The following is a 26,829-nucleotide window of genomic DNA, read 5'->3' on the forward strand; positions in this document are numbered from 1 at the left end:
TACAGTACTTAAGTAAATCTACTTAGTTACTTTACACCACTGGAATATATATATATCCACCTGTTTCCGCGATAATTTACCGTATTATTATTTGCAGGACACTTCTGGTTAACAGCAGACATACAAGCTCACGTCACGTCGCAGATGCAACCGTTGTGAACTTGTAGATCACTCTCGGCTGCGGCGCCGGAAGCTGCCTGCACATTCTGCGCAATGCATGATGGGATGTTGGAAAGTTGTGGATACATTTACCATTTACAGACAGACGGACGGACGGACGGACGGACGGACGGACGGACGGACGGGCGGGCGGGCGGGCAGGCAGGCAGGCAGGCAGGCAGGCAGGCAGGCAGGCAGACAGACAGGCAGGCAGGCAGGCAGGCAGGCAGGCAGGCAGGCAGGCAGACAGGCAGGCAGGCAGGCAGGCAGGCAGGCAGGCAGGCAGGCAGGCAGGCAGACAGGCAGGCAGGCAGGCAGGCAGGCAGACAGACAGACAGGCAGGCAGGCAGGCAGGCAGGCAGGCAGGCAGGCAGGCAGGCAGACAGACAGACAGACAGACATACTTAGCGTAGGCCTTCTCCAGCAGAGCGCTCCAGAACTCGTTGTTTTGGGCAGAATGAACAAACAGCAGCTTCCCCTCTCTGGTTGGCAGCTGGTCGTCAACCACTACGTCCACCCAATCACCATACTGCCACACCTGTCAATCAATACATCACAGCCAATCAGCATACTGCCACACCTGTCAATCAACACAACATCCACCCAATCACATGACAGTACAGCATCTTGCAATAGGCCTGGGGCAGGTTGCACCACCAGAACGTAGGGAGTACAGTCCTTACTAGAGGCTAAAGCCTCGATCAGAGTCGGGTACCGCGGTGTAGTCTTTTTGAGTCATAAAACTACAACGTTAACGCTCAAAAAGACTACACCGCGGTGGAGACCCAACTCTGTTCGAGGCTTTAGTAACTACTAGTTAGTTTGTAACTAAGTGAGTTACTAACAGGTGTTGCACCATGTAGAATGTGTAGACTGTTCCTAAAGTTAAGTATAGTCGCATACAATGACGTCATAGCTCCCGAGTCCAATGAAAACAAACTGTTTCTAGTAAGGAAGTAAAGCTTGTATCGTCTTTTGTCAACAGAGAGCTCTGTCTCTCCACTGGCATATGATGTACACAAAGTCATATTGATACGCTTGCTCATGGCGAGCGCATCCCTGCACACGGATTGTATCACAAATTATATTGGCCCCCCATACATTTTGCCCCGTTGTGAAGTAACGCAGGGCAGCGCATATTTGGAGGGGAGAAGAGCACCGTTCAAGTCGCTGTTGTGCTGTATGTCTGCCGCGGCTATATGCAGTGGTTGAAAGAGTACTCAAATGAATTAAAAAAGTATCAATCCTGCAATATAGAAATGCTCTATTAATAGCAGACACATCGCGAGCTTGTAGATCAGCTATTTTCAAATGGCCGAAATGTATATAGGGCTTAATGTATGTTTTAAACAGATGGGTCGTTTCAACGTTGAATTAATTAAATAGCCGATATAATGCTGTCTGCCACGTGTAGTTGCTGTACTCCCATAGAGATAGGTTACTTAGTAAGGATTTAGTGCTGCCCAAAGGCTGGCGTAAATATTTAGTAGTTACTTAGAGATACGTTAGAGTGGTGCAACAGCTGAAATTTTAGTAATGCGTAAGTCTTGACTCAGAAGCCATCTATTCGTTACAACTAGGCTACTTTGAACTTAGTGTGAGGTGGTGCAACCCAACCCTGGTGTACCTGACTAAATACCTCCTAAACGTCAAGGATGTCCACAATCAAAACACCAGAGGCAGCGCCACAGATCACGTCCAACCCAGATTTGACTCTAAAAAAGGTTCAAATGTATTCTCCTGCTATGCCACTAACATGTGGAACGCCCTACCTTAGGCCTTCAAGGAGTGTAAATACCTACTTTCCTTTAAAATTGGTCTGAAAAGTCACCTACAGACGGCTGCTAACTTGTAACTTGTAATATAAAAAGCTAGATGCCTCATCCGCCGCTGCAGTTCTTTGGAGCGGCTATATTGGCGGAAGTGCAGAAGCGTTGAAGGCACTCTGCCACTCAAAGTGACTACTGGCCAATCACAGCGCGTCTTTACCGGGATATCTTACATATAGTATTGGTGAAGGGGTCCATGGAGTGCCAACATGGAGTGCCAAATGGTATGTTCCCTATTCCCAGCAAACCAGTTATCCTAGAGGCTCCACACTTGGTACACGTACTGCTCAGTACTCTGGCAACGTTATAGGCACATTTGCCACCATGCTATGTACTTACATTGCGTACAGTAATATAAAACAAAATTATTCAGGCACATTTTAGCCAGCTCTTTTGGCTGCTATGACCCACTCACTGTGCAGCTGCAGCCAGGGTCAGAGGCCAGGGGTTATTCAGGTCAACGAGCCAGAACATAGAGGTTTTTTCTTCTCAAAAAACTTTTTTTTCTCAAAAAACTTTTTTTTCTCAAAAAACTTTTTTTTCTCAAACTTTTTTTTCTCAAAAAACGTTTTTCTCAAAAAAAGAACTACCCATATTTGGCCATTACACACACCACACTGCCGCAACATGGCGGTGAAGGCCGCGCAGCGGCCTGAACTCTAGACTTTTGCGGCCCGAAGGGCCGCAAACTTCTAGTCAATCAAATAGAGCATCGCAGTTTAAGCCCCGCCTGCCCTCACTCCGGTGTCGGAAGCGTTTTCCTCCATTCATTTCTTCCATAGACATTTCATGAAGTATTTATTTAAACGTCTTTTAAGCCTCTGACAAAGCCGCTCCGGCTGGTGAGGAATCATGACAATAAACACTATTTTCTGCATGCAACGATTAATTACAAGCTTTCTAATTAATCGACACCGGAGTGAGGGTCGGGCGGGGCTTAAACTGCAATGCTCTATTCAAAGGAGCTTTATTGATATGAGGAGACAAACGTTTATGTTGCCTTTTTTTTAAGTGCTTCTGGAGATTATATGGAGTGGAGATTCCTGTATTATCAATATTAAGGACATTATTAAGGATATTATGTTATCAATATTGAGGACATATCTGGGAATGCTTATATTTGGTAATACCCATATATGGCCATGTTTTGACATAACATCGTTGACTATCATGCAGGGGTCTCCATATATGAGTAACTGGTCCCATATTATACATCACTGGCCAGATGACCAGAAACCATCATAACTCATAATGCATGTCTATGATTAAAACCATGCTAACTCATGGTGCACTCTGACCTGGAAGTGGAAGATCCCGGCGTAGTCCTGCTGGAAGCTCTGTCCAGGAGGAACTACGCGTCCCAGAATGCCCTTGTCCAGCGTCAGGGAGGCGATCGCCGCCAGCAACCAGCAGTCGCCTGGCAACGACCAATCAAAGTGTTTCAGTGATTGAGTCTGTGATGTCGCTGAAATGTGTGTGTGTGTGTGTGTGTGTGTGTGTGTGTGTGTGTGTGTGTGTGTGTGTGTGTGTGTGTGTGTGTGTGTGTGTGTGCGTGTGTGTGTGTGACCTCTGACCCAGTGCTCCTTGACAGATGTCAGTCCTCTTGGCTCCACCAATGATGAACTGAGGATCGGAACACAGCTCCTGATTGGACAGAACAGATACCATTAATTAACACTAATTAAGACTAATTAATCCATTAAAGCCCCTTTTCCACTGGCCCAACTCCACACCACTCCACACCACACCGCCCACTTGTGTGAGGTTTTCCACTACAAGGTCCTGGGTAGAGTGGTGTGAAAGTGGTACTAAACGGGGTACTAAAAAGTATCCACTCTAGAGTAGGTCTGAGCTAGGCCACACAGGGCCAAACACATCATAATGACTGATCACTCACTGGCTTTTCATTTAGACCACCAGGATATAGTTGTAATACATGATAATAGATTCTATTGTGTTATAACCACTATTATAATCACTATGAGCTTGTAGATCAGCTATTTTTGAATAGTCACAAGTATAAAATAATGGTTAAAGATGGGGTGCCCCTCTGATGATACTGTATACTGAATACTGTATCAATACTGCAATACTCCAAAAGTAAAAGTACAAAATGTTTGAACATGCCGCAATGCTTTAACTATTGAAAAATAGCAGATATACAAGGTCACAGCGCGGCAATCTGCTATTTTTGAAAAATCTTGAAAATTAGAATTTTGACCCGATTCTATAAGTGTCTTTTGAATCCTTCTAAGGTTTTCTTTTTTTTAAACCTATGTTTCCATGTCAGCAATCTGGCCAGCCATCATCAAAGAAAAGGTCCTTTTCACTTAACTGGAGCTCAGTTAGTCTGTTCTTGAGAGACTACTATGTCAGTGGTTCTCAAACCTTTTCATGTGAAGGACCCTCAAAATTATATTTATTTGGCCACGGACCCCCATCTCAAAATATTTAGTTCCAGGGACCACCCAGAAGCAACATTTGAGTAACTAACATTCGCTTTAAAAAATACATATATTCAAAGAGTTGCACACATTTTCACGACTTTTTCAAAAATAGCAGATCTACAAGCTCACAGCGCGGCACTCGGTGCCGCGCTGTGAGCTTGTAGATCTGCTATTTTTCACTGTTTAAAGCATTCAATAATTCTAGGCCTATTCTCACCCAGGGTCTCTTCCACTCTACCCCGCGGGTCTTGGAGGAGTATCGTCCCAGTTCGTTCCAACCCAGGGACCCCCAGTCGGCGGGGAAGGCGGGGTCCGAGAACAGAGCGCCGCCGCCGCCGTCCCCTTGGACCAGCGGCCCCCCCTGCCGCCGCGCGCTCAGAGCCGCCGCCTTCAGGCTCTGGAAGTCCTGGCCTCCCCACGCCACGGCGTTGGAATCCGACCCCAGACCCTCATCCTGCTTGGCCTTCCTCCTGGAAAGCTGCTCCGCTGCGCTAGACATCACCCACCGTGTGTGTGTGTGTGTGTGTGTGTGTGTGTGTGTGTGTGTGTGTGTGTGTGTGTGTGAGAGAGAGAGAGAGAGAGAGAGAGAGAGAGAGAGAGAGAGACGAACAGAGAGAGAGAGAGATTTGTGAGAGAATATTTAGTGTGTGCGCATTAAAAGACTGGGGTGTGTGTGTGCGCATGTGTGTGTGTGTGTGTGAGAGAGTCAGAGAGAGGTGTGAGAGTATTTAGTGAGTGTGCGTATGAAGAGATGTGAGTGTGTGTGTGTGTTTGAGTGTGAGTGCGTGTGCGTGAGTTTGTGTGCGTGCGTGTGAGAGAGAGAGAGAGAGAGAGAGACAAAGAGAGAGAGAGAGAGAGACAGTGTGTGAGAGTATCTGGTGTGTGTTTGTGGGTGGGTGTGTGCGTGCGCGCGTGCGTGCGTGCGTGTGTGTGAGGATAAAACAGTGCACGGGGCGGAGACAGCTAAGAAAAGGAGGGGGCGGAGTTTCAACACCTGAACACACAGGTGTGGGTGTGGCCTGAAGTCCTCCAATCAGTCACCTCAAACTGAGAGCTCTATAAATGGTAAAAGTTGAAGGGATATTTCACTTAAAAAAACTTTCCATAAAGCCTCTTAATGCGCATTTAAGGCTTATTCGCAAAATCTTTTAATGGAAACACTTCAAAATGCGAATAAACTTTCATTATCCACAAAAAAATGTATCCGCTTGGAGGAGGTGGATTTTGAGGCTTTATCGAATAAACTAAATGTGCATTTGTGAATGGAAACGGGTGTGACCCTTTGTCATCACACCGTGTTACATGTGCCAAAACCTCCCGATCTACAAGCTCACAGCAGCTTGCATCTGCACGTCTCTCAGCCTGAAAAAATCAGCCCCATCCCAGCTCTGTGCACTGTGTGCAAGCCCGCGGGAAGTATTTACAGCACGTCAGTCAGACGGACCCAGGCAGGATCTCCCAAGAATCGCATTTCATCAGTTTAATGGAAACAGGCTGAATTCGTGTTGTCTTGATACGCGTTTCGGATGATTCGCTTCCCTAATTCGAATACGTTTATGGAAACATGGCTATATTATCATTATCGTCTAATCAGGCTTTTGGGAACACCCTGGACAGTTTTCAAGTTGCTTGATTCGGTATTTAGATATTTGATATTCGTTTTATCAGACACGCCCCCTTCATATACAAACCCATTGTAACTTCAAACTCCATTTTAACAATGACAGATTCATTAAAAACACCTGTTCTTGGTTCTGGTGACTCATGCTGTCCTCCTAATACAGCACCAGCATTGACATGCTGGTGCTGCTTGGCTACGAACCCATTTTCAGACCGTTTGTAGAAAGACCACGTGACCTACAGTATCAAGATGTTCATTTTCACTGCGTGACATTAACAGCTTTAAATGTTGTAACGGTGACAGAGCTACTGACACAGACACACCTTGAGGTTCATTGATATACAGTTTTATTTAGCTGCACATTTCCCTTCATATAAACCTGTATAAAAATACGTGCAGCTTTGGCATTATGTTCATATATGTATAAATATACATGAGGTTATGCTCATATCGTATAAATCAACGGTACACAAAATCACAGAAGATATGAAACAGTACATGTTACTGGAGTCTTGATTCGTAAGCATGCTCGCGCACGCGTGCACACACACACACACACACACACACACACACACACACACACACACACACACACACACACACACACACACACACACACACACACACACACACACACACACACACACACACACACACACACACACACACACACACACACACACACACGACCAATGGTTCTCAACCTTTTCAGGCCGCGACCCCCAAAATAACATGTAGATCTGCTATTTTCACAATTCCTGCCTCTAATATTTGACAATTTGAGCAATGTTTAATTAGCCCTATTCACGCCCCGCCCACTCAGCATCCCCCCGGTGCTGAAGTCACGTTTTGAAGGGTAAAACCTTGCTAAAAGCCCATAGAGTTAAAAGAAAGAAATCAAAAATGTAATGCAATTTCCGAATAGTAAAGTATAAAATACGGCTAGCATGATCAAGAACACAAGATAGTAAAAGGCACAAAGCATTATAATTTACTTTACCGTTCAAAATAATGATTTGTTGGCTTTAAGTCCAGCTATATCTGTATTAATTTACCCTTCTAAACTGACGTCAGCACCAGGAAGTTGCTGAGAAATTTGCTGAGTGGGCGGGCTGTGAATAGGGCTAATTTGTCATTTTAGAGGTATTATAAAGTCCTTAAATTGTCCCCCCTCTGGGGGTCCCGACCCCCAGGTTGAGAACCACTGCTCTAGACGGAGCTGAAGACGGGGTTGGAGAAGTTCATGGTGGATTCATCGTCTTCAAGCTCAAAGTCGTCTGGTCTGAGATCTGCTTCAAACATCCTCTGGAGCAGAGCGTCTACCGTCCTATAGCCTGGAGGGACCAATACACTGATCAATACCATCCTATAGCCTGGAAGGACCAACACACTGATCAATACCATCCTATAGCCTGGAAGGACCAATACACTGATCAATACCATCCTATAGCCTGGAGGATCAATACCATCCTATAGCCTGGAGGATCAATAAATGATCAATACCATCAGGGCAGGAATTTCATGGAGGCCATGAAGGCCATGGCCGCCGTTGCCCCTCAGTTTGGCCTTGTACCCCTCAAACCAATGGCATGACCTGAGGCCACAGTGGCCTTAATGCCCCTGTACCACTGTCTCTCTCTCTTGTTGCGACCGTTAGGGAGCAGTTTACTACCAAAACCTCCACCGGCTGTCCGTCCGTCACACGTCACACGTCACACCCTTGTTTGTGTACGGTGTGATGTCATATATCTTCAGTATGACATCACACCACATGTGTACACAAACCTTTGTGTACGTTGCTGTGGCAACAGTCTGTTGTTGCTGGTCTGTTAGTGTACGTTAGCAACCACCTTAGCAACCATGGTTTTACCCTAGCAACCAACTGTTTACCCTAGCAACCAACTGTTTACCATAGCAACCATGTTTTTTTTACCCTAGCAACCAACTGGGCATAAAAGGGATTCTGTTAGGGATCTCCATATATGGGCATAAACGGCATTCTGTTAGGGATCTCCATATATGGGCATAAAAGGGATTCTGTTAGGGATCTCCATATATGGGCATAAAAGGGATTCTGTTAGCTGTTAGTGATCTCCATATATGCCCATATATGGGCATAAAAGGGATGCTGTTAGGGATCTCCATATATGGGCATAAAAGGGATTCTGTTAGGGATATCCATATATGGGCATGAAAGGGATTATGTTAGGGATCTCCATATATGGGCATAAAAGGGATTGTATCCCAGATGATGCCCTGTTAGGAGATCCACACTAACAGAATCCATATATGGTCCTACCGACAGCTGCTATAAGCCAACCCTGGCGATAAGGTCTGAGTCGAAGAAATGCTTCTTTCCTGGCAAGAATTGCCCCTTTATACTGTAGGGCTCGTTTGTGTATTGTATGACATCACGCCACATCATCGGCTGAGGACTGTGTGATGTCATCATATCTCCATATATGGAGACATAAGTTGCTCATGCCCAAATATGGGCTGGTGAGGTCAGACTTAGTGTGATGCGTAGGTTATCTCCATATATGGAGATTCAACTTCAATGAGTAACCATGGCAAACTGTCAACTGCCCGTATTCTTGATAATTGGTAAAACAAACTTTTGGCCTATTTCCCGATTAGGGAGTCTTACTGGTCAATATGTAGAGTAGACACCAGTGTCTCTTTCTTGTCATGTCGACACCTTGTCTTTTGTTGAGATTGTTTACTTCCCTGAGTCCCCATCTATAAACCAATCCAGTGACTTTGATTGGTGCAGGACTGAGCATGGATCAGATTGTAAATACCATCATTTATCTATTTCACTGCAGATTAGGTCCCTAACCCTTAAATTCAACCACATATTTCAATGGACTAAAATCATGTTTTATTTGATGGCCTTCCTGCCCTGGCATTTGGCCTTTGTGCCCTAAAAAATGGACAACACCAAAGGCCAAGTGGCCTTGCCCCTAAAATGACGAAATTCCAGGCCTGAATACCATCCTATATCCATGGACAAGTGCCCTCTATCATACACCAGTGACACAAGGCTTTGACGAGTCACTTGTCTTTGACTGCGTGGAACTTAGACGATCTGACGAGTGTTCTCGTCTTTGGCAGTAATTATTATTAGTATTATTTATTTTTTGTCACATTCCTAAGATGATATTTTGAGGAGACTCTTTGGGCCCTATTTTGATGGTCTTAAACCAGTGTTTCTCAATCTTTTTTGGCTTGAGTTCCCCTTTACCCGACAAACAACTTTAAAACATCCCAGTTGCCTGGTACCATGGCATCAAGTTTCTCCATGTGTCATCATTAAACATAACAGTACATGTTTTTCCCCTCCTAATTCAATTGTAGTCAATGATTTAACCATGAACAATATTAGCACGATTTATACTTAATTTTTTCTTTTTTGGGGGGTAATTTCTGAGTACCCCCTGCAGTAACTCTTAAACCACTCATTTTCAACGATGTCATTTGCCAGCTCCCCCTGACAAAAACCTCCATCCAAGGGATGAATGTGCGCTCTAAAGATGATCGGAGGTCTGCTTTCCCTTGGTTCTTTCTGAGTAACAAAGCTCTGGATATATGTAATGAGACTAAATATCTCGGACACTACATATCAGATGATTTGTCAGATGAGAGAGATATCCATCGTCAATGTAGTAAACTCTATGCACAAGCAAACATGCTTAAGAAAAGATTCCACGTGTGCTCCTCTGATGTTAAAGCTTCACTGTTTAGAGCATACTGCACACCCTTATACACTGCTCACCTGTGGGGCAGGTACAAGGCTAAAACCTTCACCTGTGGGGCGGGTACAAGGCTAAATCCTTCACCTGTGGGGCAGGTACAAGGCTAAATCCTTCACCTGTGGGGCAGGTACAAGGCTAAAACCTTACAGCGACTAAATGTAGCCTACAATGATGCTCTGCGGCTGTTATTGTGTGTGCCTAGATGGCACAGCGCCAGCCAATTATTTGTTAGTCTGGGGTTACCTACTTTTAAAGCTCTACTAAGAAACTTGATGTACAGATTCATGTGTCGGTTGAATGATTCTGGTAATGATATTCTAATGAAGTTAACAGACCCTACTAAAAGCTCCTTTAGATATAGCTCAAGTCTGTGGCGCCATTGGCGCAGAGGCCTCTTTGTTGTGCACTGACAGCATTTGCCTGTTATGTGTTTTTATGTATTTTATGTATTTTTTTTTTTTGTATACTGTACTGTTGTTGTTGTTTGTTGGTGTTTTGATATGGACCCCCTGTGTGATTCCTGAATAAAGATTATATATAATGTCAACATAAACAGTGGTAACTGAACCAAAATACAGCCAACAGGGATGTGTCTTTCTGCAAGGAAACACCCAGCACTATAATATAGTGACTGATAATGGGAAATACTGCTAGAAAATGTATATATTAAAACGTTTTGTTAAAGTTTACAATCAAAATAGGGCCCTTTGAGTCTCCATAATGAACAAAGCAGGCTCTTTGTGTCTCCATAGGGAATCAATGCTGGTCAATAAAATGATTGGCTTAGGAACGCGATAAAAATGTTTATAACTTAGGTTGAGAAGCGATCTTAAAGCGTAAACAGGAAGTAATAGAGAAAGTGTTTGTAACTTACGCTGAGAAGCGATCTTAAAGCGTAAACAGGAAGTGTTCTTGGTGGATTCTGAGTTGTCGATGACGTTGTCGTCCGTCTCCATGGAATCCACCAGAGTTCCCTCAACCTTCTCTCTGGAGAAAAAGACCAAATGTTTTCTGTAAATAAACCTTCTGTTTATGATTCATATTGTGTATATTGTGTATATTGTGGTGTACGGGGAGAGTGTTTTTGCAGGTCTTTCAGTCCGAGTATCAAAAAAGCAACTGGGTTAAGGCAGCGGAAGCTTGTGATTGGCTGCGCGTAGGTGCTGAAAGTCGGGGGGACGGAGATACACCTAAACCGGGGGTCAGCAACCCGTGGCTCTAGAGCCGCATGCGGCTCTTTAGCGCCACCCTAGTGGCTCCCTGGAGCTTTTTCAAAAATGAAAAAAAATGTCTTTTAACGATTTTTTTATCGTCACTGTCGGGCAGAAACCTTGTATCTCCAAGTTTCAAATTTGTATGTTTTTTTTTTTTTGCAAAGTAAAGCCCTGCTTCATCATACAAGACTGACGCACAAAAGCGGTGCGAGGCGTTGTGTGCTTGTAGATCGGCTGTTTTCACTAGTTTAGTTCATTTTTTAAATGATATATACAAAACGAAGTTTTGGACATACAAGGTTTCTACCCGACAACGACGATATACTGTATAAGGCTTTTATAATTTTTTGCGGCTCCAGACAGGTTTGTTTTGGGTTTTTTTGGTCCAATATGGCTCTTTCAACATTTTGGGTTGCCGACCCCTGACCTAAACCTAACCTTATCCTCAGTAAAACTAAACCTGGTGAATGCTAATCTGGTGAAATGCTAACCTGCCGACGCTGGTGAATGCTAACCTGGTGAGTGTTAGCCTGGAACCAGACCAATCTGCCTGGGCAACAAAAACGTACCCTTAGCGAATATTGGTCTGGCCCCGCTCAATTGTGAATCCATTTCCTTTCCCCCAAAATGTGAGGAAATAGTATGAGCAACGCCAGGCTAGGTGAGTGTTAAACTGGTGGGACCAACGGTGCTTAACCGAGGTGCTTTTTTGATACACTGGGACTGAACGACCTGCAGGGAAAACTCTCCCGTGGTGCACGTACTGTTCCACTCCCAGCTGCAGCTCCTCTATCTTCTTCTCCAAGGTGGTCTGAAGGTCGCTCTTCTCCAGAGTGTATTCAACGAAGAACACTTCTAACACAAAGGCTACGAAGATGCTGGAATACACAACGTAATACACACTAATGACTGGAAATACACACACAATAATACACACTAATGGCTGAAATACACACGTAATCTAATGAGTTTCTATACTGTAAAAAAATAAAAAAGTTGGGAAAACTCAAAATGTTAAGGCAACAAACTTCAGAAAAAAATTATAAAAGCTGACGCAACTGAACATTTTATGATAAACCAACTGAACCAATTTAAGCAAAACTTAAAGTTTTAAACGTTGCCTTAAGATTTTGTTGATGTCAGAGCTCTTAGTGATGTCATAAGTCTTAGTGATGATGTCAAAGCTCTTATTGATGATGTCATAGGTCTTAGTGATGATGTCACAGCTCTTAGTGATGATGTCAGAGCTCTTACTTGATGATGATGATGACGACGATGATGTGGAACAGGATGAAGAAGAGCGCGGCTGCTGGGTGAGTGACAGCTGTGAAACCACTGGTCAACAGTGACCACGCCCATTAAGGACAACAACAACAACCAATCACAGCGCAGTACACGCCCACTGAGGACAGACAGACATGTGATTAGTGTGGTTGCCTGAAGGGCAACAGTATTGTTATCAGCTCCAGTTTACAGAGTAACATTTAGCCAATGAGGAACCAGCATTTTCGTGACATCACCTTTATGCAGCTTCCTCATTGGCTAAAAGCATTTCTTTTCCTGCTTCCTCATTGGCTAAATGTTACGTATGGCGTATGGTGACGTATGGTGAAGTGTGTCCTGTCCACAACATCAAATGTAGTTTGTGTTGCTCCGTCATTGGTTAAACGTTACTCCGTAAGGGTTAGTCGATTGGTCGAGCTTCACATGTCATGTGTGCTGCTTCCACATTGGCTAAAAGTTAATCTAAAAAGTGTTTGCTGCTTCCTGATTGGCTAAAAGTTACTGTGACTTGAATGGGAAAATACAAAAACGGCAACCAGCAATTGGCTGATACTGAGAATAAGCCTCTCCCCTATTACTGACTGAGGAACGCAAACCCAGATAAACACTTTAATACATTTTAGAAACAAGACCAAAGTCGCTTATTATAAGCAGACAGGGCAACCCATGAAACCCAAAACGGTATTGTGCCATTGTTTGACCAGATTAAAGGATATCATGCCATTGGTTGACCATAATAAAGGATATCATGCCATTGGTTGACCATAATAAAGGATATCATGCCATTGGTTGACCACGGTGAGCTCCAGCAGTAGGATGAAGGAGGAGACCAGGTTGTTGAAGTTGTTCTTACAGTATTTCAGCTTGGAGAAGGTTGAACCTTCCAGCAGAACGTTGCCACAGTAAGAAGCCGCCGGGTCACTGGAGTCTGGAAAATACTTCACTTTCCCTTTAAATAACTCCATGCCCACCATGGAGAAGATGTAGTACACCACCTAGTGGAGAGAGAGGGGAACGACAGAGGGACATAAAGCCATTAAAGGGATAAGGACAGACCTTGTCCCTTTTATGCCCATATATAGATTCCTGATGTCATCAATATCACTCACTCACTCATCCCATGGCCTAGGGGGCCGTAGGGGTGTCATGGTGGATGCTTGGGCAGTCAGGGATCTCCCGGCCCCAAATATTTTGGATTGCCCAATCCCCCTGATATGCCTGTATATGGAGATCTCTGTATCTTTTCTGACATGCCCCGGACACCAATGTCTGTGTAACATCACCCATGCAACTATAGGTGATGCGGTCACAAGCTTGTTCAATTAGCATCAGTAAACAAACAAACCCTGTCACCCGTCAAATGTAATTAACTGACTGAAAAAAAAAAAATCACATCCACTCTGACTGCATTTATCAGTCAAATTGACAGGTAAATTCTCTCCATTATTTCCCCAGGAGAGCAACACCTCCTCCCCTGCTGCCAGCGGGCGTTTAGCAGGGTTTAGCACCAAATTCTGGAAAACTATTGGAAAATAGCAGATATACAAGCTTACAGCTAGCTGTGAGCTTGTAGAACTGCTATTTTTGAAAAGTCGTGCATTTGTGCAAGTCTTTCAATATTTCAAATCCTTCTAAGGTTTTTTTTTTTTTTAAAAACCTATGTTTCTGTCACTGGTGCTCAAACCTTTTCATGTGAACGATCCCCAGAATCATATGTATTTGGCCACGGACCCCCATCTAAAAATATTTAGTTCCAGGGACCCCACAGACAGAATAATGGCTTTCCTAAGCCATTATGTGTTGTGTTTTTGTTGTTTTTGCTGTTTTTATACATATCACTGCATTGTCTGAAAGGAAGCCGAACAAAAACAAGTTTTACTCTTATGTACCTGTACAAAAGACCTAACAATAAAGTACAACCTTGAAACTTGAACAGAAGCAAAATTTGAGTTACAAATGATGCTTATAAAGATACATAATATATTCAACGATTTGCACACATTTTCACTACTTTTCAAAAATAGCAGATTGCGAGCTTGTAAAGCTGCTATTTTTCAATAGCTAAAGTATAAAATAATGAAGGCCCCTCCACCTTGACCCCCCCCCCCCCCCTTGTGACGCCCCTGAGTGTAAGTATTGAGTGTGTATTGTGTACACTTCTGCTTTGGCAATGTAAACGTATGTTTATAATAATTCAGCTCAATAACGAGTCGCTTACTCCTACGCGCAATGCCCAAAGACAGGTAGTGTATGCCAGTGGTTCTCAACCTTTTCACCGCCCAAAATAATCATATTTGAACTGGGGACCCCCCCACCCTGACGAGCACTAAGATTTGAGGAATTTTGTACAACACGGTTTTATTGGGCGTTGTGAGCATGTAGATCGGCTATTTCTGCCTCTAATATTTGACAATTTAGCCAATGTTTAATTTGTCATTTCAGAGGTATTAACAAAATCAATAACCAAAAACAATGCATAGCTATTTTTTTCCAGGACCTTCCAGGACCCTTGATCAATTCCAAAACTTTTCCAGTACTGGAAAAATATTTTTCTAATTTCAAAATATTTCCAGGAATTTCATGACCGTGGGAACCCTGTCAATCCCACTTTTCCCCCCTTGTGACACCCTGAGTGTAAGGGTCCACAAACACCACCACAGACACCACAGACACCACAGACAGCACCACAGACACCACAGACAGCACAAACACCACCACAGACACCACAAACACCACCACAGACACCACAGACACCACAGACAGCACAGACACCACAGACACCACAGACGGACCAGGATGAGTTGTCCGAAGGTCAGGATGGTTGGACCGATCTTTATCAGAGTGTTGATGATCATCCTGAACCTGTAGGAACACACAGACATCAGCCAATCACAACCTTTTACTCCATGCCAACCAATCACAATGCATGCGTGTCATAAAACAATCACAACCATGATTCACTTCATAGGGGAAAGTGGGTTAAAGTGAGACACTGGGTAAAGTGAGACACCCCCTGTATCCAGGCAATGGACCACATTTGTGGTCATGTGACCATTATATTTTCAAGCTTCTCCAATTTCCCTAACCCTTACCATGAAGGAGAGGACAATTTACAGTTCAGGCATTTAGCAGACGCTTTGAATCCAAAGTGACTTACAATAAGCAGGTAATACATTACTATAATAAACAAGATAATATTTCAGTACATCAACAATACAACAAATGCATAGGAATATCAATATAGAAACAACAATAACATAGGTAAACCACGCACCTAATCAGTAAAAAACTTTTCTAAACCTAAAAATGCTAATTCATGTGTGGTCATTGAGGGAAGGGAGAGTGTTTAGTAGTGCTATGGGTTTAGGTGGAGTCTGAAGAGGTGAGTCTTCAGTCCACGGTGGAAGCCAGGCGCTAGGAGGACCCCATGGTGCTGTGATAAACATGCTTTTTTCACAAAAATAGTACATTTTCTTGTGTCAACGTATTCAGCTGTTGTGTCAAAGCAAATTGATTCAGGTAGAACAACTTCTATCACACATGTTGATGAACTACCAACATATAAATCCATGTGATAGATGCTGGCTGAAGATAACCTGAATTGCTAGGAGATGTCCTTTTTGTGGCTGCGGCGTAATTCGGGTAAAGTGAGACAAATGCTTTGGGATAAAGTGATCTGAAATCTGATCATTTCCTTTCTTAGGAAACATCCAGAATGAGTGGGAAAAGTGTACAGATATACAATCTCTCTCTGCGAGCTTGTAGATCTGCTATCTAAAGCTATGTTACTATGTCAGTGGTGCTCAAACTTTTTCATGTGAAGGACCCCCAAAATGATATGTATTTGGCCACGGACCCCCCATCTCAAAATATTTAGTTCCAGGGACCCCCCCCCAGAAGCAGAATTGAGTTACAAATGTTCGTTTAAAAAATATATATATTCAAAGATTTGCACACATTTTCACGACTTTTCAAAAATAGCAGATCTACAAGCCCGCAGCGCGGCACTCAGTGCCGCGTGGTGAGCTTGTAGATCTGCTATTTTTCAAAAGCTAAAGTATAAAATAATGAAGGCCCCTCGACCTTGGGCCCTAGTAACTCAGTCGCACTGACCCCCAGTAAATGGCAGTAAATGAGTGAAATGAACATGCAGCTTTTTTTCCCGGTGGCGCCAGGGCATGCGTGTCCAGTCCGAGATCGGACTGCATATTACTTGACATAAATATTCTGTGACCATTTTTAATAATAAAGGGCCACACCATGCTTTTAGAAATATATATTTTATATAAATATCGGTCCATAATACAGTTTTATACAGGTTTTAGCCTAAACAACCACTCGGATATTGCAATTTCATGTTCTGTTAGTCTCTAATTCTAAGCCATTTCAGATGCAATACCAAAATGCCCTTTGTTGGCAACGGGGCGCTGTCTTTGGGTTAAAATTGGAACAATACAGATAAGATCCATGCTAATCTTCCCTGTATCGTTCCAAATTTAGCACCACTTTACCCCACCCACTCCATAGTCTCAATAGAATATAGCCTCCCAAAAAGTAACGCCCCCTTCTCTTCAGTTGTCAGGAAACTGAAGTGGAGGGGCGGTACTATGGAAATGAGCCGCCTGTGACATAGAATGGGGCCGATTTCAAAAGAGTAGGCTAATGTTCAGACACAAAAATCACTGAAACGAAAGGCAAGGCCTAGAGTTAATGAATTGTCTTTTGTTTGGGGGGATTTAAGAGACACTGGGAAGACCAAAAAACTAGAAAAAAATGGGAAAATGTGACATTCATGGTGTAGTCCCTTTAAAAGGTAAGAAAACATATTTTAGCAGTAAAGTAATGGAGTATTTGTACCTCTTGACGTTGTCCACCACTCTGACCAGACGCAGGACTCTGAGGACAAAGATGATGTCCAGGATCTCTCTTTCTGAGTAACCTCCCCCTACTGGTGACAGAGGGAATGACAGGCATTACTCCCCCTACTGGTGACAGAGGGAATGACAGGCATTACTCCCCCTACTGGTGGACAGAGGGAATGACAGGCATTACTCCCCCCTACTGGTGGACAGAGGGAATGACAGGCATTACTCCCCCCTACTGGTGGACAGAGGGAATGACAGGCATTACTCCCCTACTGGCGGACAGAGGGAATGACAGGCAGGCAGGCAGTTACAGGTTTCCAACATTGAGTTTAGATGTCAGAAGGGTTGCACATGTCCATTATTGTCTTAATATTTACTTCTACTCATAATGTGAGTTGGAAATATATTATTATTAGTAGTAGTATTACTTGCAAAATGAAAAGAAAAAGACTGTTGAACAGTGAAAAAAGCAAGGCACAAAAAAAGAACATTATATACAAATAGATAGAAAAAAAGATACAAAAGCACCTTCAACCAGGAAGAGTGTCTCCATCCGGTGGATTATTTTTCATTTCGCCCTATAAATATATTTTAATCGTGTGGTGGGGGGCCCAGACTGCGTCCACTAAGCAGAGTAAGCTTACAACTGTCCACTGATACCTTTGGTTTAGTGAGGGGCGAAACAGTTTGTGTTATTTTCGGACCAGACTGTTTTCAGGTTTTGCCAAGCCGGGGCGGAGGTAGAGGAACATAGTGTTAGGGAGAACTCCACACTAACGCTATGGACCAGAGCTACTCACCACCATGCAATAACACTCAATGCTACCAACACAACCCAATAGTGCAGAGTAGGGCATTTAGTGACTTGTGATTTTTGCAAGTCGACTCGACTCAAAAGTTGGGTTGAAGTCAACTTTATCGTTTGATGACGTCATCACATCACACAAGACCCCTTAATTATGTTGGCGGGTCCCCAGATGATTGACTTAATGTGAAACATTGTTTTCTCACTCAACAGTAAACAAACCAACATACAGTTTAAGTGTATAGAGGGTATCTGCACATTTCTAAAGTGACAATTTAAGGACTTTTTAATACCTCTAAAATGGCACATTTTTCCAAATTGTCAAATATATACTACCCAGGGGGCAAAGGAAGGTGTGCTGCATTTGCCCCGACATAAAAGGTTGTCCACCAGAAATATTATCTATGACCCAGTAGGATCACAACCTATATGGACAACCCGGTCAATTTGTTCGGAAAAGTTCCAATATGGCCGCCTCAATATTAGCCCCTATTAGTTTTAATGGGGGGTGAATAGGGAAGAAATTTAAACTGAGGGATATTTCCACGAAACTTCACAGGTTGATCATTGGTATACATATGAACATTTTTTATATTGCAAGTTTCCATGAAATCCAATATGGCCACCACAATATGGCCGCCATAATTTAAGGACCCAGAAAATAGGGTTTGCCTCTAACTTCTGAACCAGATGAGCTAGAAACGCAAACTTGGTGTCTATTTCATGGTGTCTGACCATGGGAGACTCAATGGAATAGCTAATTTTATTATTGGGTGTGTCTGGACCTTTATTGTGCATATTTGCAAGATGGTGGATTCCCAAAATAGAGCTTTAACATAATTTCTACCATGATTGTTGACTGCTTTTGCAAATACAAGCAATATGAATCCATTTGCTAAGATTTATGGCACAGAAGGGACTTATACCTGTATTATTCTTGAGTTTGCATGTTGTCAAAATGGCTGTAAACGAGATATTATATTTCCTGTCCGATTCTACTGCCTATGTAGTTGTAGCAATGACTTCAGATAAAATCAGAGACCAAAACAATGTATCTTAGAAATTATTTTGTATAAAAAAAAAGAAAAAAAAAAGAGAGAGATTATCTCAATGAAATGAATGCAACTGCCTTTTTGGGTCTTTCACACATAGACATGCACATGCTTTCCAACAACTTCAGCTTCAGGGAAATTATAATGAACACATGATTAAAACAGGCTGCATTATAATGCAAATAATTGCTAGTCACTATCACTGTCATGTGTACCTATCCTGCTGCATCTTGTCTCCAGTTTGTCTCCAGTCCTTGGCAACGACACCCCAAGTAGCATGCAATTCCCTTCTTCGCACATGAAGTTCAATCACCCGAGAGAGACTTGGAGTAGAACCGCTGCTCCTTCACTTGGAAGGTCCTCGATGCACGTCCCACTGGGAGGAGACCCCGTGGCAGACCTAAGACCAGATGGAAGGATTATATCTCCAGACTGGCCTGGGAACGCCTCGGTATACTCCCAGAGGGAGTGGAGGAAGTTGCGCTGGATAAGGAAATCTGGAAGTCTCAGTTGGAACTGTTACCCCCGCGACCCGATTCCGGATAAGCGGTTGAAGATGGATGGATGGATGGATGGCACATGAACAGTTTTTCTGGCAGCCTTTGATACAGCTACATGATATTGCCTTGTCCATTGATATAGGCCAGGCTGGCTCTGTAGATGTACAGGGGACTGCCTTCCCATCACTGAGAGACCATCCATATTCAGTGAATTGCATGCTACTTGGGGTGTCGTTGCCAAGGACTGGAGACAAGATTCAGCAGGATAGGTACACATGACAGTGATAGTGACTAGCAATTATTTGCATTATAATGCAGCCTGTTTTAATCATGTGTTCATTATAATTTCCCTGAAGCTGAAGTTGTTGGAAAGCATGTGCATGTCTATGTGTGAAAGACCCAAAAAGGCAGTTGCATTCATTTCATTGAGATAATCTCTCTCTTTTTTTTCTTTTTTTTTTAATAAAAAAAATATTTCTAAGATACATTGTTTTGGTCTCTGATTTTATCTGAAGTCATTGCTACAACTACATACAGTAGAATCGGACAGGAAATATAATATCTCTTTTACAGCCATTTTGACAACATGCAAACTCAAGAATAATACAGGTATAAGTCCCTTCTGTGCCATAAATCTTAGCAAATGGATTCATATTGCTTGTATTTGCAAAAGCAGTCAACAATCATGGTAGAAATTATGTTAAAGCTCTATTTTGGGAATCCACCATCTTGCAAATATGCACAATAAAGGTCCAGACACACCCAATAATAAAATTAGCTATTCCATTGAGTCTCCCATGGTCAGACACCATGAAATAGACACCAAGTTCTCGTTTCTAGCTCATCTGGTTCAGAAGTTAGAGCCAAACCTATTTTCTGGGCGCTTATATTATGGAGGCCATGTTATGGCGGCCATATTGGATTTCATGGAAACTTGCAATACAAAAAATGTTCATATGTATACCATTGATCAACCTGTGAAGTTTCGTGGAAATATCCCTCAGTTTAAATTTCTTCCCTATTCACCCCCCATTAAAACTAATAGGGGCTAATATTGAGGCGGCCATATTGGAACTTTTCCGAACAAATTGACCGGGTTGTCCATATAGGTTGTGATCCTACTGGGTCATAGATAATATTTCTGGTGGACAACCTTTTATGTCGGGGCAAATGCAGGTTTCCTAAAAAAAGGCTGGTTTGCCCCCTGGGTAACAGGCAGAAATTGTGAAAATAGACGATCTACATGCTCACAACGCCTTGCGATGCAAGGCGTTATGAGCGATGCGAGGCGTTGTGAGCATGTAGATCTGCTATTTTCACAATAGAAAGTTTTTTTTTTTTTACTTCGACTTTCTCTGGTGGGAGTCGACTAGTGTAATGAAGTCGACTGAGTCGACTTGTCGACTTTTTCGTTAATGCCCTATTACAGAGCCAAACAAAAAGTATCCATTGGTCAGTACTTGGGGATGGACTTTATGACATTAGAACTAAAATCAGATGGATGGCTTGTCTATGGAATTGGATCTACATATCATGGGGATGGGACCCATCTTTTCTAGTTATTATTGTACTCACCTTGTTTCAAGGCTGCATTTGCTATTGTAGCAACGAGAGCTGAGACAACGATGAGGGTGTCGAACCTGTCAGATAGGTGAGACAGGGACAGATAGGTGAGACAGGTACATATAGGTGAGACAGGTACAGATAGGTGAGACAGGTACATATAGGTGAGACAGGTACAGATAGGTGAGACAGGTACATATAGGTGAGACAGGTACAGATAGGTGAGACAGGTACATATAGGTGAGACAGGGACAGATAGGTGAGACAGGTACAGATTCCACGCGTCCCAGACTCTTCTCCCTTCCCTAAAACAGTCTGGACGACGCTCCGCGCGTCCCAGACTCTTCTCCCTTCCCTAAAACGCCCTGGACGACGCTCCGCGCGTCCCAGACTCTTCTCCCTTCCCTAAAACGCCCTGGACGACGCTCCGCGCGTCCCAGACTCTTCTCCCTTCCCTAAAACGCCCCGGACGACGCTCCATGCGTCCCAGACTCTTCTCCCTTCCCTAAAACGCCCCGGACGACGCTCCACGCGTCCCAGACTCTTCTCCCTTCCCTATAAAACACCCTGGACAACGCTCCACTCGTCCCAGACTCTTCTCCCTTCCCTAAAACAGTCTGGACGACGCTCCGCGCGTCCCAGACTCTTCTCCCTTCCCTAAAACGCCCTGGACGACGCTCCGCGCGTCCCAGACTCTTCTCCCTTCCCTAAAACGCCCCGGACGACGCTCCATGCGTCCCAGACTCTTCTCCCTTCCCTAAAACGCCCCGGACGACGCTCCACGCGTCCCAGACTCTTCTCCCTTCCCTATAAAACACCCTGGACAACGCTCCACTCGTCCCAGACTCTTCTCCCTTCCCCTAAAACACCCTTGACAACGCTCAACAATGATAACAGTAACGCTGTCTGTCTGCTGTTACCAGTTCCAGAAGTTGTGTCGGCTGTAGAAGGCTCGTGGTTCGAAGGTGTAGAGTTTGAGCAGGATCTCCAGGAGGTAGAGAGAGAGGAAGACCCACTCTGAGACCCCCACCACGGGGTTCTCCTCATCCAGACCGATGAACACCGCATTCACCAGGATGATGACGTCATAGAGGATCACAAACGCTCTGTGAAAGGCACGCGCGCTCGTGCACACACACACACACACACACACACACACACACACACACACACACACACACACACCAGTGTTGATTTCGACAACTAAAACTATGATGAAAAATGTTTGTCGACTGTTTTTTTCACTGACAAAAACTAAATAAAAACTAATAAAACTAGGACTAAATATATTGACAATTTCAATTTCGTCAACAAAATGAAAACTACGTTAGGGAGGGACTGGTGGAGAAGAGAGTCATTTTATGTTTGGTTGCTCTCAGGTGAAAATAGCCGATCTACAAGCTCACAACACGTCGCGCTGCGTAAAATCAGTCATTACGATGCCATCAAGGCCTGCCAAAATACATTTCAGTTGACTAAATCAACTGTAGATTAAGTCGCCTAAAATCTTATGATATTTAGTCGACTAAAATTAGACTAAAACTTTTCAGGTGACTAAATTATGACTAAAACTAAAATACATTTTATACTATGACAAAATGTGCTGTCCAAAACAACACGGACACACACACCCAAGCATGAAACACACGTTAGAATGTATTCATTGTTTTACATTTACTGACTGATTGACAAGACTAGGTCCAACTTGATTGGTTCTTACCTTTTCTTTTCCTTTTTTTTTAATTAAATACAATAAAAAACTATGACAAATAAATGAAAAAGATTTATGGGCCAACGTGGCCAGCTCACGTATAAGGAGGGTATTATGAGTCAACAGAAAGAAGAACAGGTGTTTTTGATGAAAATATCAAGTTTGAAGTTACAATGGGTTTGTATAAAATGTATATCAAATATCTAAATACTGAATGAAGCAAATTAAAATCTGGCCAGGTTGTTCACAAAAGCCTGATTAAACGATAAAATGACAATATTCGTGAAATATCCCTTTAACTCATTGGTTTTCTTACCTGACCTAAGCCTCACATGATTGGTTGTTACCCGGCCAGGTCTAACGTGATTGGCTCCTACCTGTGTTGCACCATGCGTCGGAGCAGCCGGCTGGGCGTGGCCTCGTAGAGGGCGGGGCAGCGGGTGTGGAGGGGGTGTGGCCTGGACTTCATGGTGATCACCTGAATGTTCAGGAGGTCGGCGAGCTGGACGAACGCTAGCTTACCTGGACAGACACACAGACAGACATTGTTACAATTTACAATTTAAAGTTATACCATGTAACTTTTTTTTATAAAACAAATCCTAAAATTGTCCTAACTGTTAAATCGCTAAAGTTTTAGAACACCCACTCCGTTATTTTCAGCTTCTAAAGCCTTCTCTTTATATGTTCTCTATGATCCTGACCGGGCCCCGGTTTTCGCGGAAAAATTACGTCATCACACTACCGGCCAATCACAGCGAGGGTTATACACTGCCGGCCAATCACAGCGCATCTTGAAGTGGGGTCGCTATTGCGGCCATATTTGTAGTCGCCTGTGTGTCTCTATACTCAAAAGGTAACCTCGCCTACCAGGCAGGGTGAAGGAGTCCGTTTCTCCGGAATGCCTGAACGCACAGGAACCAGGGACCCCTCTAAAGATAGATCTCGGCAAGGTGGAGGCAGACGCGGGGGTGTGAGGCCCGAAAAACGGCCGAAAGACGCGGACGCGACCGCGGTTTGCTATAGGGCTACTGACCACTAGTTTAGCATCTTACACAGTATAGCTTTAAGCTGTTAGCGCAGGGGTTCCCAAACTTTTTTCTCTCAGGTCACCCCATAAATATTTTTTTAATCCGAGGCACCCCTACATTATCATTTTCACTCCCAGCACTTTATATTTATAGCATATCGTCGTTGTCGGGTGGAAACCTTGTATGTCCAAAAACTTTCGTTTTGTATTTATCATCTATAAAATGTACTAAACTAGTGAAAACAGCCGATCTACAAGCACACAACGCCTCGCGATACAAAAACATTAAATTAACTTCTGAAAAGGCTTAAAGCCTACACTAGCCTACTAGTAAAACTAGTGGAACCGCGATCTTGCCACATGTGAATAATTGTGGTTGTAAACAATAACACAGACAATATAAATCCTTAGTCTAGTAGTGGGAAGAAGAGGTTATCATCATGGACCCGACCCGAATAACTTTTAAATATCTTGCAATTGGCGACGAGTCTCTTACGAAATCGGCAAGAGTGCCTCTCAATACATAAAGCTATAACCTCTCCATCATCGACTCCCGCGCCCCCACCGTTGCGCTCAGGTTCACCGGGAAAACCGCGGTTGCGTCAGAGACTCACCTGTCCGTCCGGTGTGGGCGGGGTCAGAGACAGACAATTGGACTCGAGTCATAGAGAGTCGAGTCGCAAATTTGACGACTTGCAACTTGACTCGGACTTGAGGGCAAAAAACTTTGAGACTCGACTCGACTTAACTTGGAAGACAATGACTCCAGACACGACTCGACTCGACTTGAGACACGCTGACTCGGACGACTTGTAGCATGTTGTTGTTTTTTCATTTTGTAGGCTGTTTTTTTTTTTTTATGCAGATATCATTCTAATATGACCGGCAGGGCGGTCGTTAACGTCAACGCTACGCTGACTCAACTTGACTTGACAACCTTGTGACTCGACACGACTTGACATAACCTTGTGACTCGACTCGACTTGACTTGACAACCTTGTCACTCGACACGACTCGACATAACCTTGTGACTCGACACGACTTGACACAACCTTGTGATTCGACTTGACTTGACAACCTTGTGACTCGACTCGACTTGACTTGACATAACCTTGTGACTCGACTCGACTTGACTTACCCACAACAGAAAAAACTTGCGACTTGCTTGAGACTTGGACCAAATGACTTGCTACTCGCTTGGGACTCGGATCAGAGGGACTTGTACAATTGTCTGGTCAGAGACTCACCTGTACGCCCAATGTGGGCGGGGTCAGAGACGCTCCACAGTAGCTGGCGGTGGGCGGCGCTGAGGTCTGGTTGGACGCGCTGCACCAGCTGGTTCCAGGAAGCCTGGCACACGCCAGGCTCCGCCCCTTCCTCCCTCCTGTCTTGGAGCACGGCGAACGCGCGCACCATCTTGTGCCTTTTGGCCCTGACCAGCTGCCGTACCTCCTCCTAGTGGCCACAGACGGTACTGTCGTTAGCATAGTGGGCTCAACTGCAGTGAACACACATCCTCATCCTCACTATTTATCAGGGGCGTCAATTGGGTATGGCAGGGGTATGCAGCTGCCATACCCTGGATCCAGGGGGGAAACTAAATGTTACTTTTAAAGGACAACTTTAGTTTTCTACAACAAGGGTTCATTTTTTAGATTGTAATTAAAGAATATAAAAGATGAATGTTAAAATTATTTCATTTACGTCTTTCTATTGTTTTCGATATTCTTATTTCAGTGTTTGGGGGCATGCGTACAAGTGGCTAAATATGTCATTTTACACAGAATAAGCCCATTCCCAAGATACAACGCAACCTTTCATGGTTGGATGTAACTGATAGGGGCTAGAAGTGTTACTGTAAATAGCAATAAAGAAACTGCTAGCTTATTGTGTCTAAAAAGACATATTTAGCCACTTGTACGCGTGCCCCCATGCGTACGCATGCCCCACATTTTAGCACGGTAAAAGCGATAAAACAATAGAACGAAGCAAATGAAAACATTTTAACACTCACTTTTTCTTTACTCTAATTACAATCTAAAATGTGAACCCTTGTTGTAAGGGTTAGGGTTATGCAACATTTTACAACATGGTCACTTTAACAAGGTATTATAATTATATTCTCCACACTTGTATTCTCTCCATCTCAACGACAAAATGGTATATTCCCAGGTTCCGCAGGTCAGCTGCACAGGTGCAATGCATTATTGTTAATTGTGGTTTAATAACATGCCAAGTTTAGGTGCACTTGAAGGCTGCCATATCCAGCCTAAGAAACCATAGAAACCCAGGGGAAAAACAGACAAAACTAGATTTTTCTCTGACTCCCGTCTTTGACATACCCTAGCTTTTGCTGAACTGACAACACTGATATTTATGCACTATATTCTCCACAAAACGTGGAGTATACCAGACAGTAGAGGTGTAATGATATAGCAACTGTAGCGAAGAATCGATTTTCATTTTCAACGATCTACGCAAACAGCTAAATATCGTATCACTTGAATTTGTATGGCATTGAATCTTTTGCAATGCAAATAATCGATTGTATCAATATACTAAGTACTTGTGTATTGTATTTAGCCATTTAACTCATATGCTGCCAATCCCGTTAATCCCGTTAATATCCCTTTGTAACTCCCTGCCAAGCCCGTTGATCCCGGAAAAAAATAAAAAAATAAAAATAAAATAAAAAATCATTTTTTTTTTTTTTTACCCCAAAAAATGTAGTAGGCATGATAGCAATCGCGAAATCGCATGTTTAACCCCCATAGCAACCCCATCTTTCAAGCATGGCAGCCATCTTTGTTTACATTTTAGGAAAACATAATGGCTGTTATCTCATGAATGCCTGAACGGATTTCCATTCGGATTTTTTTGTTTGAAAGCTGTGAGCAATGTGGACACACGTGGTGCATGATCTAGGCATGGGTGTGCATGATCCGTGTACTATGAATTACATGGAAGTCTATGGAGACGAATGGCATCTGAGAG

General features: G+C 43.4%; 2 protein-coding genes across 3 annotated transcripts in view; both read right to left on the minus strand.

The window, feature by feature from the left end:
• The window catches only part of LOC308282442 (calpain-2 catalytic subunit-like), a gene marked incomplete at both ends in the record, with an annotated part of 28,441 nt that extends 23,507 nt beyond the window's left edge, over nt 1-4,934 (minus strand). Inside the window, 4 exons of the mRNA XM_080722787.1 lie at nt 564-697; nt 3,287-3,405; nt 3,563-3,632; nt 4,653-4,934. Of these exons, the coding sequence (XP_080578913.1) occupies nt 564-697; nt 3,287-3,405; nt 3,563-3,632; nt 4,653-4,934 (605 nt within the window). The remainder of the gene's footprint in view (nt 1-563; nt 698-3,286; nt 3,406-3,562; nt 3,633-4,652) is intronic.
• A 2,323-nt stretch (nt 4,935-7,257) lies between these two features.
• tpcn3 (two pore segment channel 3) overlaps nt 7,258-26,829 on the minus strand; it is a 32,375-nt gene continuing 12,803 nt past the window's right edge. For both annotated transcript variants that reach the window (XM_080722868.1, XM_080722869.1), the window contains 11 exons: nt 25,083-25,290; nt 23,183-23,327; nt 22,015-22,200; nt 21,107-21,171; nt 17,167-17,257; nt 15,102-15,171; nt 13,088-13,304; nt 12,280-12,370; nt 11,790-11,903; nt 10,686-10,798; nt 7,258-7,390 (listed from right to left, as the gene is read on the minus strand). In XM_080722868.1, the coding sequence (XP_080578994.1) occupies nt 7,266-7,390; nt 10,686-10,798; nt 11,790-11,903; nt 12,280-12,370; nt 13,088-13,304; nt 15,102-15,171; nt 17,167-17,257; nt 21,107-21,171; nt 22,015-22,200; nt 23,183-23,327; nt 25,083-25,290 (1,425 nt within the window). In that variant the 3' untranslated portion in view covers nt 7,258-7,265. The remainder of the gene's footprint in view (nt 7,391-10,685; nt 10,799-11,789; nt 11,904-12,279; nt 12,371-13,087; nt 13,305-15,101; nt 15,172-17,166; nt 17,258-21,106; nt 21,172-22,014; nt 22,201-23,182; nt 23,328-25,082; nt 25,291-26,829) is intronic.

The sequence above is a fragment of the Nannobrachium achirus genome (genome assembly GCF_963921795.1).
Source record: "Nannobrachium achirus genome assembly, chromosome: 3".
NCBI classification, from domain to species: Eukaryota; Metazoa; Chordata; class Actinopteri; order Myctophiformes; family Myctophidae; genus Nannobrachium; species Nannobrachium achirus.